The sequence below is a fragment of the Megalopta genalis genome, chromosome 8 (assembly GCF_051020955.1).
Source record: "Megalopta genalis isolate 19385.01 chromosome 8, iyMegGena1_principal, whole genome shotgun sequence".
NCBI classification, from domain to species: Eukaryota; Metazoa; Arthropoda; class Insecta; order Hymenoptera; family Halictidae; genus Megalopta; species Megalopta genalis.
The window spans coordinates 19,057,620-19,077,804 of record NC_135020.1 but is presented as its reverse complement, the minus strand read 5'-3'; the positions used below and the strand labels follow the sequence as shown (position 1 = coordinate 19,077,804).

Genomic DNA, 20,185 nt, shown 5'->3' with positions numbered 1-20,185 from the left:
AATGACTTCCATGATACAGATGAGCCATATTTTTATCTTGAATGTATTAATACCATACAAAGTTTTATTATTACTTTGTAATTGATGAGCTGTCAGAAAATGCAACAAAATAAATGGAGTAACAATCGAATTTAGTACGGACGCAGACGTTTTCTTCGTCACAAAAAGAGATAGTAGATCAAGCATTCATCCAATGCTTTGCATGTTTTAAAGTTGGACGCATCGCAATCTACGCTTGCCATTCTGAACTCAATCTACATATACGACACGCTGTGAAAACTATTCGTAACTCGGTTTGCAAGCTTAGCATTACAAGGAAATTTGTACCTGCATCTTCTTTCTCTAAACTCTAAGCTAAAGTATCAAAAGTTTAATACCACATGTTGCAATAATATACAGCACTCGACGTCACGAAATTACAAACTGTTTGGATTACCTTCAGAAAATAATGCCGTGTCACGAAGTACGTAAAGCATTAATATATTCCGAACGATGAACAATTTCAATGTATCAGTATCGTCGTTAATACGTGAACCAATGTTGAAAGAAATCTACGCAGACTTCGTCTAATTAAGTTCATTTTTGTTCTGTGCAAATTAATGTGTTAAAACCCGAACGCGAAAGTGTGGAACGCCATTGGCCGAATCTCAGGTTTAACAGAGTGGCATGGATATGGAAGTCGTCACGAGTCTTCAGTTCGCGCACAGCCGCTTGAGCGGGAGGATGTACAGTGGTGTTCGTTCCGCATTGCTGTGAGAGCTTTGAGAAAAAGTTCGAGTTTGAGAGAATCGGCATAGTTTTTCGGCAGCAATTGTGCCTGGAAAAACTTTTTAGTAATATCTATCATCTAATACATGAATGCGCACCATGACATCCCGTGAATACCTAATTGTAACGTTAACGATTGTATTCGGGATCCACGCAGTCAATACGAACGCCAAATCGTGGGGTAAGTAAATCGATGATCCAGCGAGCGATCGTATGTGAGAAAAAATTCTGTGTTAACGTAATAACAACAGTAACACGGTACGAACACGAGGTTGTACCGGACACAGAACAACGTTGCGGGTCGTGTAGTATAGAACCGACTCCATTCACGCGGCTTCCTTCGTCACGTACGCCACTTCTCCAGGATAGCTTTACCGTATTGAAAGACGAAACACGGTCGAAAGGTGAATGAAACCGACCCTTCAATTGCATCGAAACGTACCGTGGGATCATCGCGATGATTATTAACGCGTTAATCAAAGTATTACTTGTCCTTACACCTGTTTACGTAATGAATGTCAAACTGTTACGTGCGATCGTACAGCGGTATACACGAATAAATTGTATCAATGAAAGTGGAACAACAGCAGTGTGCGGTTTCGAAAACTCATTTTCGTGACACGCACAGGCAGAATCTGAATTTTTGCCGGAGCTGTCCATCCTCTGATGACAAGCTTCTCCTGTCACCGGCAACTTAGTAGATCCATGTACACATAGAAATCCGGCGCGTGTGGGACACATAATGTAGAAATGGAACGGAATGTTTCACTGGGACATCAAGCGAATTACCTCGTGTCGCAACCTTTGTAAACTGCAGACTTTTTCGACCATCTCGTTACATACAGCATCGGGGCTGGCTCTCTTATTATACGCTCGAGTGAATAAACCTAAAGCGTGTCGTACGCCTTTCAGATCAGATTCGTAATCCGTTCACGATCAGGCTTGCTACGGAAGAATTTGAAACACGTGAAAAACGAAGACAAAGATTCCCGTTGTGTGTGCTTTATCTATGGGTCGATTGTTTAATTAGTGATCCAACGGCATTGGAAAATTAGGTTACGTAATGCGCGAGTAAACGAATTTATAATTTATGGATTCAATGCGTCAAGGTAGATCGATAGTGTTGATGCAGTGCATTACGATATGTTGTTCGATTTATGTAGTTCGTTAACTGTAAATTGATAGTAGTATGACAGCTGACTTCAGCAGTTGCTGGCCAAATAGGTTGCCTTGGAATTCGCGGTCTTTTTCGTTAGACCGTAACTTTAACTTCTCCCGATTCAATGGTGCGTGCGCGCGACTATTGGCATACGTACGTGACAAATGTGATCTTTGATGAAGTGACGTGCTGAGGATTGTTAAGCCTTTGAATAATTAATGCAAAGAATTTCGATATAGGTGATATAAAAATCCTATCCGAGATCAAAGTAGAAATAATACGAGAGTAGAAATGAATCAGCCGTCTGGTTTTTATTACTGTCTTGTTTTTACTGAATATTCATTAAACTTAACCACATTCAACAGTCAAAATACTCTTCTAGTACCATTTTACGTACACAGCCATGATTAGAAACTGACGACACGATTTAACGTTTCAATTACATAGAAGACTCGGTGTAAGTTTTCAATATTTTGTTCATGCAATATTCATTACATTTAGTTCCACTTGATTAAGTAGCTTCTGAAGATGAAATTCGTTAAAACACTTTTTCGAATAGATCTTTAATAGAACGATGTACAGGGTGATTCAAAAGTAATAGCATAATTCAAATTTTTTCGAAAAATTGATACAATGTGACAATATCTGTAACGAATTTTAAGCGCAGCCTCAAAAATATTTTTCGATAGGAATCTATCGTAATCTATCTAGTTTGTACGATGGGAAATGTCAATATCGATGATTATCGGTTAAACATACCAGAGCAACATCGTTTGAAAATCAGTGATAACAGTGAGTCATCGAATTACATAAGAATTATATAATAATGCTGTAATGATATGTATTGGAGCTATTTAAAATGTTTAAGCATAACCAAATTACTGTTTAATGATACACGTTATTTTATATAGTAGCTATAAATAGAGAAATTGATCGTTACTGTCACGGTTACGACACTTATTAAAAGCACTCAGAATTAGAATGAAATAAATGAAATACCAATGATTTGTTACCAATAATTTATTATGTATTTGTTATTTTTTAAAACGCGACGAAATGATTTATGTAGTTATAATTGCGTACAGAATAATCGCATTTTTTTTTTTTAAATCTACCACCGTAATATGTGTGTTATTCAAATATATCTCTTAACAATTTCCAAAAATGGTTGAACCAAAACAAAATGATTAGTATCAATGTCACCAACTACATAAATAATGACAGTGCGTTAAAAAAACACGTGATATCAGTGGTTTATTATCAATAATTTATTATGCATTTGTTATTTTTTAAAACGCGACAAAATGATTTATGTGGTTATAATTGTGTACACAATAATCGTATTTTTAAAAAAATATTGTTACCGTAATATCTGTGTTATTTAAATATATCTCTTAATAATTTCGATAAACGCTTGAACCAAAACAAAATTGGTTAGTATCAATGTCACCAACTGCATAAATTAATGACAACACAAAAATACACGATTATGATTTAAATAAATTAATCATTAATTTGTGACAGTAAACTGTAGTGTGCACTATTAGTTCTGATAGTAATGATAACGCACTTGTCAACGGTGATAATAGTACTTGAAAATTGAAAATAATCATTTTTGCTACGTATATGACTTTCATATTGTATTAAATTTAATCGTAAACTAAACAATAAGTCAGCAGATTTCATACTGCACAATTGATTACAGTCATTTAATTGTACAATATCGTAAAAACACAAATCTTAAATATATTACAGGAAAATTACTTGAAAGACAATTCAATGCCAAATTATATTCATACAATACAATGAATATTTATTTATTTTGAACTTTGAACCTTTGGGAATATTTACAATTTCAAAACTTTACATGTATAATTCGGAAAGACAAAGAAAAAATTGTATTTTACAATGACATTGTCAGAAAAATTTGGTTTATTTTTATATGATATAAAGTTTAATGCGAGCAAATATTTAAAAAAAATTAGGCGTGAGTAAACTGAGCTTTTTTTTATTGTTATCGGAGGGTAATCTAATTTTGTTCGATGCACCGAAAGAAAAGTTCTCGATCAAATATTTTGAGGGCAAATGGCGCGATTGTATGCTGCGAAAAGTTCATTAAATTCACGCGAGTGTAACGTGCTAGCGCTCCATTAACATAAGTTTTCCTCATATTATCGAATCCCATATGTATAAACAATACGCATTGCAGAGAGTGACAACAAACTTTATTATCTCGATTGTCGCACATCATTACCCAATTAATGCGTAGCTCGCAAAAACAGCGACAATTTATTGCAATAGCGCGTCACTGCGCGTTTACATTTTCCCCGGCAAACTCGATCGGGAATAACGAAAGAAATTGATACACTTTCGAACCTATATCGGTCCCGATAAACTTTTACACTATCGGAACACTTTTGCGACACGTTCGTCTGATTTATTTCGCTATGGTGACAAAATAAACAATATAATAACGTATCTTGCGTAACGAATTTTTCCTTGTGACACTGATCTAATATTAGTGACATTTACGTATTCGTTGAGCAGCAAGCAAACTTTACCATCTTTCCTTATAATCAATTCAATAATGTCACATTTAATTCTAATTAAGTAGTCCTAAACTATTCTCTGTCGTTCACACAGCTTTCTAGAAGACAAAGAAAATTTATATCTATATCATACCTATATTTTCTTTAATGACTTTGATAACAGAAAAGAGTAGAAATCTTTTTATGCAAAACAAAAATAGTTTGCTTTGTTTAATCATTTTAATCAGCAAAATCTAATAAATTTATTTTATCTCGTATATACATTGATTTAAATTGCACCCTTTCAATCTCTTTGTAGAATTAGTCAATTCAACGGATTAAGGATATTGTTTCTACTGCATATCCTTGTACAATTTTGTATGTATGTAATCGATCTTTGTTTCATGTGTTCAATATTTTGTAATTTCTTAATTTCTTAATCTGTAATTTTGTAACATGAAATATATTAATAAATCTCAATATGAGATTTCAATATTAGAAAAAAAAGGATACACATATATATTTGCTAAAAGTCTAATTTGAGTATTAAGTTTCACATAATCAAATTAAACTTTCCTGATCTTTATACTGCTCATTTTGTACTAGATATTTCCAAGTACTTTTACTATTCTGTAGATAACTTATTCAGTACAGTTCAGCCCCTCTGTTGTTGGCTTTTGATCAATTTAATAAGCGAACAAACATACTGTGGGTCGATTTGAATCTGTTACCCGCTTCTTACATTAGTAAAACTATCCTTCTTCCGAGGATCGACGCGACAATCGAGATCAATTGGTCGTTTACTTTATATTTTCTTGATTTTTCCGATCTCCCGCGTATTTGATCCATTTCAATATATGACTTTATAATCGTATTGGCATGATTACGATACATGACGCATTTACATTTACGCTGAACGAGATACATGCGTACTACCTTATTCATTTATAATTTATGTCCGCGATTATTTAATGATTGATATACACATGGGTATTATACATATAGCTAGGTCAACAGGTTGAGGTTACAAATTTCCCCTCCTACAATTGTAAAATGTGTACAACTCATTGATTTGTTATTACGGCACAATAAACTTTAGACCTCTTGTATTAGAATGAATTTTATTAGATAACGTATTAGTCTATGAATGGACACTGTGGAAGCTCTAGTGGATACATGTAAATATGTCAAGATCGTGAACGTTTTCTTTTTGCTTACGATTCAATGCAATTCCTTGTCTGCTATCCATAATTAACATTATTTTAATTGTACATATGTATACAATGTACATTGTTTTCGATTTACACAATGATAAAGCAAAAGTTTTTCTTAGCATTTAACAATTATTATTTTTTATTTATCATCTTTTTGGTAACCCATTCGTGTATGGCGATATAAGAGCTCCTTTTTATTCAAACTTTGACAAATTGTTCGTAAGTCAAAATTACAAAATTCCAACAAAAGTTATAAAATTTGTTTAATATACGGACATCCTGCACCATGCATAATGGTTAATGGTAACGTGATAGCGGCGTCCGCCATTTATGAGTTCTGATCGCTTCTCATCAACAGCCGTAATAAAGTGATCGCGATAACATTTAGCCTTTAATTGTCAGATGTTCCTTAGTTGTCTTTTAACAAGCTGTCTGTCATGATGACGTGACTTGATTGATGTGCGACTCAGCTACTGTTAACAGATTTATGGATAGCGTTCATCCGATAAGAAAAGAGGATTATCGCTGCTAGTATCTGCTTTCTTCTTGGGCCTCCCATGTCTATTCAGACCTGGATCTACAAATGCTCCACATAAATTCTAATTTTCTAGTAACCAGATCAAATGATGAACTGATTATATAAGGTGCTACGAAAAGATTAACGTTGACGCGAGCTAAACAGTGTGTTAGAAAAAAAATGGCTGCATAAGAATTCGAATGGATCTGAAGCCACGGCTTGTGCGAAAACGCGGGAAGGGGGAAATTGAATCGTATGAACCGAAAAAAGAAGATAGTGCTTTTTAATGAACGATATTAGCCAAAGCGTGAAAGGTTAATTTGCACCGTATTATCATTGTAATTTGATGTCCTTGGCATATAATTCTACAATGTTGCAATAACAACGTTCGCTTGGTCTTTTATCGAAATGTAAGGACTATACACTTCAACCCCAGCAATCAATATTCCGATATCAATATCTTTTCTGTGTGTACAATTGAAAAGACGCAGAACAACATAGGATTGAAAAAATTCATTGCGAATTGCAGATTCATAATGTTAACTCTGATAGTCTTTAGCATTCATTAGCGACGAGAAAATTTGCATCACACGTTCGTATACACAAGTTTCCATAAACCTTTTGAAACGCAATGACTTTTTTCAAACTGCACTAAGTGACTTGAATTTATTTTAGATAACAGAGAGACAAGTCTAAACTAGACAATGACTAAAATGTTTTTTTTTTTTTAATTTTATTGTAACTTGGAATGACAAAAAAAAATCTCTCGTTTTTATCTTTTTTAATCAAGACAAAACTGTGACGTTCGCGATCTTCAATTGTTTACAACTCGTACTTACCGGAATTTACGAAATACATTTTTTAAATTTTCGTTATAGAGTGAGAGCAAAAAGTTAAAAAACAGAAGTTCCTCTTTTTTTTCTCATTAGATAGTACATTTCTCAAGTACATAATAGCAAAATTTAAAAAATAAAAACTTTCGATTATTTTTTAGTATACTAGTTATACTAAAATACATTTAAGTCATTTAGTGCAGTTTTAAAAAAGTCATTGCACTTCAAAATGTGTGCGGTAACTTTTTTGACTCTGTGTATAATAGACGCGCGTAATCGCGCTTAACGCCATTCGGATCACCATTTATTAAATCGCAGATCTGAATAGTTGAGAAATCGTTTAAATATGTACAATTATAATTGTAATTCTCACAAATATATATACTCTCAAAATCGTCTATTCTCGTTAATGCTTTCGGCGAATCCAAAACTAAAATAAAACTGTATTCAATTTCATCCGATTTTGTATCTTATAATATTTTCATTCTATATGTGTAACTGTATCTAAAGCTGTAGTGTCATTTAGAATGATGCATATAATTTCGTCGAAAGAAGTGCAATTCGCTGACCCGGTTTCTTTCCGTCTTCATTACAGATTTAGCGGTAACAATTGGACGAGAAATCGAATTTTTTTCTCAAAATCAATCGCTAACTAGACGAATCGAATTCGAAAAAGCTAGTTCACTGGCTGCATTCGTCTACGATGATTCTACACAGACGCTATTTCTCTCCGACACAAACAGCACGGTTCCTCTGTTTAGTAGCAACCTGTTGGAGGGAGATGTCACGACGAAGCCGCTATATAAAGGTAAGCATATGAATTGCAAATACTTTTCCGTTATCTTTTCATTTGTTGATCGTAAAATACCTCAATATAAACTGCGAGATAAGGGGAATAGGGACAAATATTTCAACAGTTCGCAATACGATGCACAAATTATGCAGCGTTCTGATCGCTAATAACACGCAGATTTTCTTTCAAACCCGCCTGGCTGTCGTGACTCCTAGCTGGTCTTTCATAGAACGTGTCTGCCTAGTTAATCACCGAGTAATGTGGTTGCCTGCCGAATTGATACGCGTTAAGTGTCGCGTCGGTCACAATTTTTTATTCTAATATATTCGATGCTTAGAATGCAAAAGAGTTCAAGTACGGTCCATTATGATAGATCCTAACTTTCTACGTTCGGTTTCATTAATTAAATGATTTTGATAATGAGGAAACTTTTGAGATTGATTTTCGGCATTTAATGCGTTAAGCAACGGTGAACATTTTAGTTACGGAAAATGTGTCTTCTCAATTGACCTCAGGAATTACCCATTTTATTTAATTCGAACACTTTTTAGACATCTTGTATACAATAGTGTATTCTTATAGATAGGTCATCCCAATTGTTTATTTTGTTTCTACGGCAAGTACGGCCAAGTGACGTGTTTCTACTTTCAGTTATCGTCTCGAGTTGTATAAATTACATACATTTTCTATGCCTAATGAAGCAGTTTTATCGAAGTCCCACTGTATTTTAACCGTTTTACCTGTAGCATTATCCGATGTTCACCATTACTTATCCTGTGGCATTCGGTACATCGGCTAGTCCACGATATACAAAACCTAGCCATCGACTTGTAACAAGAGAAACCAAACGTAGACCAAACGAGATAACCAAAACGTAGGAAAAATTAGTTCGTTATGGTGTCAAAAATTCGCACATTTTGTTTTATTATAATTTCGATATTATACGTTTATTTTTTACTGAAAACAAAAATTTGGTGGAACTCGGAAGGCCTTAATAGTATAAATTAGTCTATAAATAATATGCATATATATGATAAAACTTAAAAAAATAGAAAATTATACACGAAAATATTTAAACACTGAAACATTTTTATGTTTTCATGGAAAATGAATTATTATACCTCTAATACTGCTACAGTTTCGGCTTGATCCCTCGGAAGTGTCGAGTTTATGACGCAACGGATCTATTGAGACAAAAGTAAACATTGCAAATTGCGAGAAAAATCTTATTGCTAATTTCTAAACTAGTCTTCTTGTAACGATTGTATTCGTAATATTTTTCAAAAGATACACATCGGTAAACCGGCAAGTATTCTATTCGAATATTTACATACCAGTTCTTTCTTTGCAAACAAATCTCGGCTCGAGATCCTGAGATACCAAAGAGTCAAGGTTGCAGCTCTAGCAACCTGTACTAGAATCATTTACAAGATTTTGTGTGATTAAATTTAACTGTTGTTATTATAAAGCCAATTAGTATTGGTTCATGTGAAGCCACAAAAATACTGGACTATTAGAATTATCATAATCATCCTTAGACAAAGAGCAAAACTAGAATCTAAGATAAAAATGATCTTGACTAGGCCAGTTGGGTTTACAGTAAATTCTCCCTCATTGATCCTCAGCTTGTAAACAAAAATGGACAATTTGGGAAGAGGAGATACGATTATACGAGCCTTGCGGCTCGTTTTTATAGTTACCGATTGTTAACAATTATAAAAACGAGCTGCAAAACTGGAAAATAGTACTTCCTCTTCCCAAATTGTCCATTTTTGTTTACAAGCTGAGGGTTAACTATGGAGAATTTATTGTATTTGTATTATAACAATCTACTCTTCATAAATTCATGTTTAAGTATTTATTATTTCAACGGGGGGGGGGGGGGAAGAAGACATCTAATTTCGCAATCTTCCAATTAGAAGTGGAGAAGCCAGGGATTTATAAAAAAAAAACATCTGTATGTAAACATTCGATTCGTCAGAGCTTGTGCTTTTCCTAAGAGACATTACTTACCCTCGGCAAAAAGTATTCGGATGTTTGTAAAAAAAGATTTACATATTGAACGTGAAAAATATTTTTATCAGTAGCAAATGCGAGCAATCATGTGATCTTTAACTGTAACTTTATCACAAGTAATATCTACTTATGTATTATAACGCAAATTTCATATATGTATGTAGAAGAAAAAACTTTTGGTCCTGCTAAGTGGACCTATTTCAACATGGCCTAAAATTAAAAATGATCAATATGTACCTTTTTATCATTTGTTATCACTTGTATTCAGGAGGTAAAGAAAAATTCAAAAATTGACCTTCTCAAAAGAATATATTATACATTTAGTAAGTGCGAAATTTTCATTTTTTTACACCAGAGCTATTTTGACTCGACGAGATTGGATGAGGCCGCTAAAAAAGATATGAGATAGAAGACACTGTTTCTAATAATTTATTGTTTATCTCCAACAATAGGAAATAGCAATATCGTAGGACTCGCCTATGACGATAAAACGCGAAATCTTTTCTGGACTGACACTACACAAGGAGCGATCATAAGAATGCACGTGCCTTTGGACGGACCACCGGGAAAGCCTACCGTTCTCCACAAAATAGAGGGCAAGAATCTGCATGGTATCGCTGTGGACCCATGTAACAGGTGTGCCATTTATCTCTACGGAAACGCGGGTGTTACAAAAATCGCTCGATCTGCCTCTTAAATTTAATTCGCATTGTCGTTCAAATCAAATGCATGTGCCAAACGAATATAAAGAAAAAACAGATTTTTAAAATGCAGTATGAGAAACAAGATTTAATGAGCGTCGGATACAGGATCACGCATATCTGATGATTGTATGTTGTTTCTAGTCACATATACTGGGTAAATAGTGATAAAACGAACCAGTGCATAGAACGCTCGAATTTTGATGGAACCGATCGAGTTACTATTGTTGAAGGAGATATGTACAAGCCATTAGCAATAGCCATAGATCATGCCGAAGGGAAGCTCTACTGGACCGACGCTAGCAATGCTGTGCACAGTGAGATTGAACGCAGCAATCTTGATGGTACTGATCGCGAGCTGGTAATTCGCGTTGACTATCAGCAATTGGTTTACATCGCCGTGGACCGTGACACGATATACTGGTCTGATTGGGTGCACAGATGGATATGGTCGTTTCCAAAAAATGGGGATTCTTCGGGCCTTCCTTCGCAGTTCGTATCCTACCATGGGCAATATAACAGAAATGTACATGGAATAGTCACACGGTATAATGCCGGGATAGTCTCGGATTGCAAAGCGCTAGCAAAAGAGAGAGAAATGAATAAACTTACGAATAAAGCAGAGTTACGTAACAATTTACCCATTATTACGACGGAAGAGTCGGAATCTATTACTGAAAAATCAAAATACTGCCTTAACGGGGGAGTCGGGAACGAGACTGATAATAGTTGTCACTGCAAGCACAGGTAAGTTCTAAAGTGTGAAGAATATTCTGTGGCAACGATAAGAAAATAATACTTTTAAAAGCAAGACAAAAAAAAACATGAGGTTTAATCAAGAATATAACTGTAGAAAAATCTGAGTTACTGCTAAATCAGTGATATGTAATATGGATGGTAATTCTAGCCATACCATGGTAAAGAAATCAGAGTTGTAAAAACAATGATCATGTCATACATAAAATAGCTTAAGTATATCACGCAGGAAAACCATTTTAAATTGTATTAGTAATTTTCTTCAGATTATTAAATTTTATACCTCTGTTTTCACATTTTATCATTCTTAATTAATATTTAATGAAGATAAAGTAACCACAACTTTATGCAAATGGTAATAAATGTGTATACTTTAGGTTTACTGGTAAATATTGTGAGATAGACCTCTGTCACAATTACTGCCTCCAAGGTAGCTGCAGTGTAGATGAATACAATGGATTACCCATCTGTAAATGCAATGGTACATTCGTTGGACCAAGATGCGCAACTGACCCATGCAAAGACTATTGTTTGCATGATGGTCAGTGCTCCGTCCAAAATGAAAAACCAGTTTGTAAATGTAAATATTCAGAAGGATCTCGTTGCGAAGATCTCAGTAACACAACAAAAGTGTGTGGGATCTATTGTGCAAAAACTGAATCAGTTCCTAAATATACTAGTGTAATTGACTGCAGGTACATATTTATATTAAATTTGTTTTTCATCCATATTGTCGAATTTTAATGAAAATTGCTTTCCATAAGCAGGTGTGATGAAGCAAACAAAGCCAGTGCACAAATGGTTATAATGAAGGAACACAATGAGTACAAAATATTAATCATTTTTGGCGTACTTACTGCTGTACTTATAGTTATAATAATCGTACTTAGTTTTTATGTGAATAAATTACGCAGACGACCGGGCAATCACAGCGAAAATATTTTCGATGCAGAGAACTGCTGCAACATGAATATCTGTGAAACTGTGAGTGAAGCATCTGTTAAAACATAAGACACATTCACGTGCATGACATGGATTTATGATACAGTTTTAGTCATTGGCCTGAACATTTTAACTTTTAAGTAACTAATATTAGATCTGACTTTCAATACCAATCCAGTACCATGAGTGGCGAATTTTTTTTCTACATACACGTACAAAATTTCATACAGTCGACGTTCATACACATCCTACATTGCGAAAACGAGCAAAACACACTGACAGTATTACTGTTTATCTAATTTTATAGTTTAATATATCTTTCACATACTTATAACTAAAAGTTATTATTATCTAAGATATTCAGTATTTAACACAAAATTGTAAGACTGTAGCATAGTATTCATCAATTACTTATTAACTTTGACAGTATTTTCTTTCAAATATGTTGCTTATCTCGTCAATCGCTTAATTTTTTGATACCAGTATATTATGCGTTTATGCATGATTTTTTATTATATTACTTGCTGTTTTGTGTAATCTGATCTGTCGACATAAACTGTTTTTAATGTAGCACAAAAAAGAAAGTTTTTGAAAGTATGATAATAATATCCATAAAAATATTAAATAAACTTCAATTCTCTATAATCATCATATCATACTAAATTTTTCGTAAATTGGAAAAACAAACGTATGTTTCATTTATATTGCCTCATTTAATAAGAATGGTTAAAAATAGATGGAACATTTTTTTTATTAACATTCCTACAGTTAAACTAACATACGAGACTAATAAAGAGAAAGTATTAACATTTTGCTATATCCCGGGAATTTAGTATGATTTATTAGATCATGCTTTTTGTATCGTTAAAAGTGTTTGGAAGTCGAATTTATTGAATTTCTATTCGAAATTTTGTTCTTTTCCAGCCATGTTTCGAACCAAAGTTAAGTACTGCTGTGCCGGAAAGGAAGGGTATTAAGAAAGAAGAAAAAAATTGTTTGCTTGATAATATGGAAAAGTTTGCATGGTAGCATCAAGTAATAATTCAATGTGTTAATTGTCGAAGATTTTACGGATTTCATTTGAAATTCGTAGAAATTTTAACCTCGCAGAACGTGACGTTTGTACATAACACAACGTATCGTAGTATTGTTGAATTTATTACAGTCAGCAAACGAAAACCAAAGGTCTTCTTGAAGACTCTCAATTATGTTATATGATGTATGAGGTTGTGTTGATATAAGGATTATTTCAAATAGCTATTCAAAAGAAATTAATCTTTTTTTTTAAAGATATATTTGTTATATTTTTTCATGAGAAGACAAAGCAATTAAGTTCCACTGTATTTCTAATAACGTGGACAAATAATAGGTGTGTGAAGAAACAGAGAATTCTTAAGTATTGTATATATACTTTCTAATTCCCTTAACAGTTTCTTTTTATAACATTTACACTCATCTTGTAAATGTTTTAACAGTAATGAAACACGATTTGAAGCAGATTGCACTAAAAATGAAAACTGATTGCAATAGAAGGATACATGAAAAAAGCTGCCTTAATTGCTAGACTTTTAATAATTGCTCAACGTACTATTGAGTACATTCCTAGAGGGTTGTAGATCACGAGATTCTAACAAACATTGTGTTTGTACAAAATAATTGGAGATTTTTTTATTAAGATTCATCGAGCTTAATAATTCACACAATAAATTGTCAATCATTACATTGCCACCAAAATAAATATTTATTTTATTACTTTTCTTATTTCATTGAGTACATTTGCATTTGTTCTTGTACTTTATTATGTATTAGATCGAATTCTATATTATATAAAATTAAATATACCTATACATAATTTGCTTACATACATCAAGATCATAAAAATATTGTTCAGGCAGACTTAATACAGCCATTCAACGTAATATAAGTAACATTATTTACAAAGGAACTACAGCTATTTGTATAAATCTTGTATAGCGTTATTTTATATATACATACAGGGACGAGCGCTTGTAAGTTAAAGCGACAGTGCAACTCTTGAATGTAGAAAAAAATTCATTGCTACTCATGAAAGGTCACAATATGTGTAGGTTATGAACTTTTGAAAATCGGATATTTACAACTCGATTTAATAAGATCATTTACATGTATAGCAAACATTCATACATCTAGAAAGTACAATACGTATGACGAAGTTTGTTGCAAACTGGATTGATTCCTAGTAATTTCTTAATTTTCTGGATTAAGACATAAACAATTACATATTTAAGCAGAAATAGCTTCTACAGGGCAACTGATGAGTTTCATTCTGAAACTGTCACATTACATTATGTTGTGTAACCACTTCTTCCAATACTTAAGTGTCAAACTGTACTTTCTACAGCTCTCTTTATGTTCTAAACTAAATAATCATTCTAAACAACAACAGCTACTTAGAATCTAAACCTAAATTTGTACCAAAGTCACATGTAAAATTATTAACTTTAGCCATAGTATAATTGTTGTTCATTTGAAATTATTATTTCAGAATAGTTTTACAGATTAAATTTATATAACATCATATATTAATAGTAAAAGCGTTGTAACTGCGCTGAATGAAAGACACAGTGAACAAACGGAAGAAGAAACAAATTGTAGTTAAGTAACGATGATGGTGCAATGGCGTAATGCAGCTGCATGTTGTCATATACTTAACATTTGATATAAGTTACTAGTTTTTTCGTTTTAACAGACAAACAATTCATTATTTCATCACTAACTACTGAATTTCGTATCTTTCGTTTTCAGTATGTTAGTCCGATGAAATAACGTTCCTATTGTCTGAAAAGCAAAACAAGTTAAGTACATGACAATTATATTTTGTTCCTGCGTATAATGAAAACTATTTTGACAGAGGGAAAATGTTATTGATTTTGAAACATAGTGATCTTTGCTTTTAGACTTTAGTACACAGTTTTACGTATAAGATGTTTGTATGATTTGTTAAATTGCGTAATATGTTTGAATAGAATGATACAAGTGATGTATGTTAAATATTATATTTGGAATGTAAGCATTTCGCGTGCACTCATCCCCAGAGACGGGATAGTGACTTTATTAGTGAAATATTTATATTCCCTGGTATGGAGGAGTTTTTGGATAGTCCACAAACAACAGAATGCTAATATATGTATTTTGTTATTTTTCTTGTGTTTGTACTTAATATAATGTTGATAAATACCGGAAATTTGAATCATTTTATTGTTCTTATGATATGTATTGTAGAAATATACCAAAAATGTTTAATATTTCTTTGTAAATTTACAGTACTTTCAATAGTACTTAAGTCTTGAAAATACAATGTTTCTTATTAACATGATAAAAGTACTTTACATCTGAAATGTTTTGTATCATTCTATTACAGTCAAGAAAATTAAACATCATTGTATACAGATGAAAATAAAATGAATTAAATATTAGCATTTGTTTTGCATATATTTATTATAGAAATACATTATTTAAATATTTATATTTCAAATAGAATTACTGTAATTGAACGTATTAATAATGAAATTCCTATAATAACAGTTACATGTAAACAAAAAAAAGGCTTTATCTAACTTACAAAGAATTCTTCATTACTCCATTCTTAATTGGCTTTCAGGTAACATTATTTTTTCGCCAGGTTTAAATGCAGGCATACCTAAATAGGGGCAACTGGCACATCTGAATGCATCACCAAGGTAGCACTGTAAAATATATAAAATTTTTATGAATTTTTTCCATTTACACTTCCTCCTGTAAATAAAGCATTAGTCAGATATTGCATACATTTCCACAGGAAGATTTTACAGTTTTCTCTTCTACGATTCTTCCATTTAGTTCCTCAGCCAATCCACATGTGCAATCTTTACATGCTTTCCGTTTACCTGTTGTACTACAAACTAAAGCAGAATTACAATGATTAATACTTATACAGATAAACTATATAAATATTTTAATATGTCTACCTTTCAAACTTGAAACTTCAGGTTTTAACACATCAATTTCATCGAGAAGATCATCTTCATTAATTAATTCTTCCTCAGCAGCACTGTCTAACTTCCAAACATTGGGTTTTGCTTGTCCAAAATTAAGTGACACACTAGAACCAATCTACATAATTTTTAAATATGTTAAATAGAGTATTCAATTATAATAATGTAGAGGCAAATAATAAGAAAACTTACTTCAAATGAGGGTTTTTCTGCTATTATTTCAGACACATCATCTATGTCTTTGTATACATCAAGTAACAAATTCTTTAATTCAATATTTATATCTCCAGGTGATTTTACTTTAAAACCAGCTAATTTTACATTTGATATTCTTTTGTCATACATAGATTGTGCATCTTTTTCTTCTTTAAATGACTCATAAATAATTAGTATACCAGCTGGTTTCATTGCTTTGATACAATCTTCTAAATATCTTTCATAATTAGGGCATGATTGCTTGAAAACAGAAATAATTGTATCATAAGTAGGTACACTGTTACGACCTGTAAATAATACGTACATTTATAATACATATGGTCTAAATATTTCCTTCCATACTTTCACTATCAGTTAATAATAACCTATTAATAGGTTATTTCAAAGAAGATGCTTATTTATTTTTGATTTTTGAAGATTTCTTAATCAAGTAGTTGTCAATAGATAAAGTTAAATACTTACGTGTATCTAATTCGTTTGTCGGTACAATTGTCAACTGCTTGAGATTGCACAAAGGTTTCTTTACTTCTATTATGAAATCTGTAACGGTATTTTCTGAAATTTCACGATCTAGAACTAAAAGAACACTGCTGTTTTCCTTAATAAACGTCATTTTGAGGAACAGTAACAAATTTCAATAAAATTAGCTGGTTAAAAACAGATGCGAATAATTTCTGCACACTGCACATCAGTCAGCTGACAAAATTTCAATTAATGAAACATAGATTGGAAAATTCTTCTCATAACCTATCTCTGCGATAGTTGCGCCATCTCAACACGAAATTATCAACTTTAAGTCTGTGTTACAAAAAGATACATACATACGGGTAGATTATAGTCTATCTATAATATTATATTTATATGTATACATATAGGTTCAAAAATGTAAAAATGACACTATAATATCGCATCAAAATACTTGTGAAAATATACTACATAAGATCCAGAAAGTAAAATCGACAATTATTCTAACCGTCAATGTTTCTATCATTGTAAATGTGAAACCTACGTTTGTATTTATAAAGTATATGTAGTGAAATTATTAAATACAAAAATCGTGACGTCGATAAAGACATTTATTAATATATAAATTCATATTTTAAGTTGATTTAGAAGAGATAAGTTATCTTGTAAGTACATATATTGAACAGATAGATCAACTGATAAAGGACTTTACTCCCGTTAAACAAAACCTACACATACGCTACATATGTAATATGTATACATATTATGTATATATGTACTAATACATATATACATAAGTATATTTTTAATGATTTTAGTCATTTCAGTTAATTTTTCTATATAATTTGTAACAAAACAAATATTGTTTTTATTAAAGGTAACAACAATGCAAAGATCTCTTAGATTAAAACGTGAACTTGAAAGACTCACGAAAAATCCTGTGGAAGGAATTTGCTGTTATCCAAAATCAGATAATTTGGATCAACTTGTTGCAACAATAATTGGACCTTGTGGTAGCCCATATAGTGGTACTATTTTTGAATTAGAAATTAATATACCTGAAGAATATCCATTCGAACCTCCCCAAATTACTTTTAAAACACCTGTGTATCATCCAAACATTGATGATAAAGGTCGTATCTGTTTGGATTTATTAAATATGCCACCCAAAGGTGTTTGGAAACCTACTATCGGATTGCAAAATCTTTTGGATGCTGTGCAGAGTCTTTTAGGAAATCCAAATCCTGATGATCCTCTAATGGCAGAAATAGCAGAAGAATATAAGTTTAATAGACTGAAATTTGATAGAAAAGTAAGAAAATTTATAGAGGAAACAAAAAATATACATTTGTTACAATAAGTACTTTATTATGGATATGTGTAGAACAGATTATATATGATAATGAATTGAAGAAGTAAATCTTTTAGATGTCATCGTTGAATTTCATTTATGATAATTAGACTGCAGATCTTTATGCAAAATAAAAATTTTCTGCATCATATTTGTAGGAGACAGATATTAGATATATGTTTAATTCCTTCTGTAATAATTTTAACAAATTGAAAACAGTACGTCGATACTCTTAAATTGTTTTACCTTATCTCATTTTTTAAATTGTTCTCACTCATATTTGCCATAAATGCATAAAATTCACAGTCTAATGATAAGTCATGTTTACCTAAAGTTTACCTAAATAAAAAACGAATGCAATATTTAAATATTTTTGCTGTATTTTGTCTGATGGATAAGATACTTTAGAATATAGAAGAATAACAATAAAAAAATGGGAAATTATATAATAATATGAAATAACTGTACTGAATTAAGATAACTTCATTAAAATATTATTAAAATGAAAACTTTTAATTACAATAAAAAATGATCTACCATAAAATTCCGAATAGTCAAAAATGATGATTGCGGAAAGGTTTTTGGTGACTTGAATAAAGATTTGTGAACATTTGTGTTTCACTCCCTATAGTACCGTCACAGTCGTAATCGCCACAGCGCAGACACAGACTACAGACTTAGGATCCGTACGGATAATGCATCTTATGGGGCTAAGGTAGTTACGTGATTTTACGGATTCAGCAGTCGGTATCTGCTGTACAAATTTCCTTACATAAATGGTATTATCTAGAGATGTGTAGCTGCTTGATAAGTACGGAATGGAGCCACCGGCGTTTTCGATTAGTAATGGAAAAAAAAATTCAATTCAAATAAAAATATTCTCCGGATCGAGATATGCAGTGACATTTTCTTATAACTTTTGATCTACTGGAGGTATTGCAATGAAATTTTTACTAAAAATATTTAGAAAATAATCATATTTAACTTTATGTAATTAAATAATTTTTGCATTTGTTAAGCACTAATTTTGAATTAATTTTTTGATAAATATGAAAAATAAATTTTGAAAATAGTTTTTGATTTAATTGTCAAAATACTATTAAACTGATTATTAAACTCATCCACATGAAAGTGGATACCTAGTGTTTATACCTTGAAAGTTTTTCTTTATCTCGAGTTGTGTTAGTTCATTTTGTTTAAACATTAAATTAGGAAAAAAAATTCTTATAATTATTAAACAACTTGAAACAATAAATTTATCAATAGAGTATTTTCGATTTAACGATTCTACGAGACATTCGTGATTTTAAAATCACTTTGTATGTTTGACGTTATTAATTACAAAATGATACGACGAAATAGCTATGGGAGTATTTAATAATATCATTAGCAAGAAGACGCTGCAGCTGCAAAGCGGCAAAATTCGAAAGTAACGTTTCGAAACGCCTAGTAACGTTTCGCTAGCACATCGATTACGAATACGGCTACAAATACGATCCACGATTACGATTTATGATACCGAATTATAAAATAACGAACACGGCTTACAATCACGGTTTACGACTTCTGCGTGCGATTACGGAAATTATTGTATACTATTGTACTATCTTTATTTATTGTATTTTATGTGCCACACTGTTTACCGTCGTTGTTACCGGTATTCGTAATACCATATTAATCACTATCAATTTCAATTTCAATTGCCAGGAATTCAATACCGGAAAATTTTACGATATCGATATCATATTGATATTAGCTAATTCGATATTAGTGTTGGTGCCGTAGGTAAACGATTTCGGAGAGACATCTAAAGTCAAAACACCGATCGGTGCTCGCTGACACCCGTGAGCTTACCACGCGCGGCGTAATTGCGCGTGCGTACGTGAGCACCGCGTTATATGTAAACATCGCGG

General features: G+C 32.1%; 3 protein-coding genes across 4 annotated transcripts; 2 read left to right on the top strand and 1 right to left on the bottom strand.

Annotated features, from left to right (window-relative positions):
- The first annotated feature begins 259 nt into the window (after positions 1-259).
- On the top strand, positions 260-15,682 carry cue (Low-density lipoprotein receptor repeat domain-containing protein cueball). 2 transcript variants are annotated; one of them, XM_033465546.2, is made up of 7 exons: positions 260-949; positions 7,615-7,827; positions 10,281-10,464; positions 10,674-11,276; positions 11,663-11,980; positions 12,050-12,269; positions 13,152-15,682. In XM_033465546.2, the coding sequence occupies exons 1-7, from the start codon at positions 859-861 to the stop codon at positions 13,254-13,256; spliced, it is 1,734 nt and encodes a 577-aa protein (XP_033321437.2). In that variant the 5' UTR covers positions 260-858; the 3' UTR covers positions 13,257-15,682. The 2 variants fall into 2 exon arrangements, with proteins under 2 accessions (XP_033321437.2, XP_033321439.2); XM_033465548.2 differs by having other exon boundaries at positions 263-949; positions 12,053-12,269.
- CIAPIN1 (cytokine induced apoptosis inhibitor 1) lies at positions 15,680-17,178 on the bottom strand. The gene is made up of 5 exons (XM_033465550.2): positions 16,919-17,178; positions 16,433-16,743; positions 16,214-16,358; positions 16,035-16,147; positions 15,680-15,952 (listed from the first exon to the last, which is right to left on the bottom strand). Exons 1-5 carry the CDS (start codon positions 17,067-17,069, stop codon positions 15,842-15,844), a joined length of 831 nt encoding a protein of 276 aa, XP_033321441.2. The 5' UTR covers positions 17,070-17,178; the 3' UTR covers positions 15,680-15,841.
- An 86-nt stretch (positions 17,179-17,264) lies between these two features.
- Positions 17,265-18,355, top strand: LOC117217725 (ubiquitin-conjugating enzyme E2 T). The gene is made up of 2 exons (XM_033465551.2): positions 17,265-17,586; positions 17,799-18,355. The coding sequence occupies exon 2, from the start codon at positions 17,808-17,810 to the stop codon at positions 18,279-18,281; it is 474 nt and encodes a 157-aa protein (XP_033321442.1). The 5' UTR covers positions 17,265-17,586; positions 17,799-17,807; the 3' UTR covers positions 18,282-18,355.
- Positions 18,356-20,185: the final 1,830 nt, after the last annotated feature.

Excerpts from the sequence above, each read along its gene's own strand:
- cue (XM_033465546.2), top strand. The coding sequence starts at position 859 with ATGCGCACCATGACATCCCGTGAATACCTAATTGTAACGTTAACGATT. Across the intron at positions 10,465-10,673 it reads GCTGTGGACCCATGTAACAG|TCACATATACTGGGTAAATA; the intron begins GTGTGCCATTTA and ends TGTTGTTTCTAG. Across the intron at positions 11,277-11,662 it reads AGTTGTCACTGCAAGCACAG|GTTTACTGGTAAATATTGTG; the intron begins GTAAGTTCTAAA and ends TGTATACTTTAG.
- CIAPIN1 (XM_033465550.2), bottom strand. The coding sequence starts at position 17,069 with ATGACGTTTATTAAGGAAAACAGCAGTGTTCTTTTAGTTCTAGATCGT. Across the intron at positions 16,744-16,918 it reads GACAAACGAATTAGATACAC|GTCGTAACAGTGTACCTACT; the intron begins GTAAGTATTTAA and ends TATTATTTACAG. Across the intron at positions 15,953-16,034 it reads TAAAATCTTCCTGTGGAAAT|TGCTACCTTGGTGATGCATT; the intron begins GTATGCAATATC and ends TATATTTTACAG.
- LOC117217725 (XM_033465551.2), top strand. The coding sequence starts at position 17,808 with ATGCAAAGATCTCTTAGATTAAAACGTGAACTTGAAAGACTCACGAAA.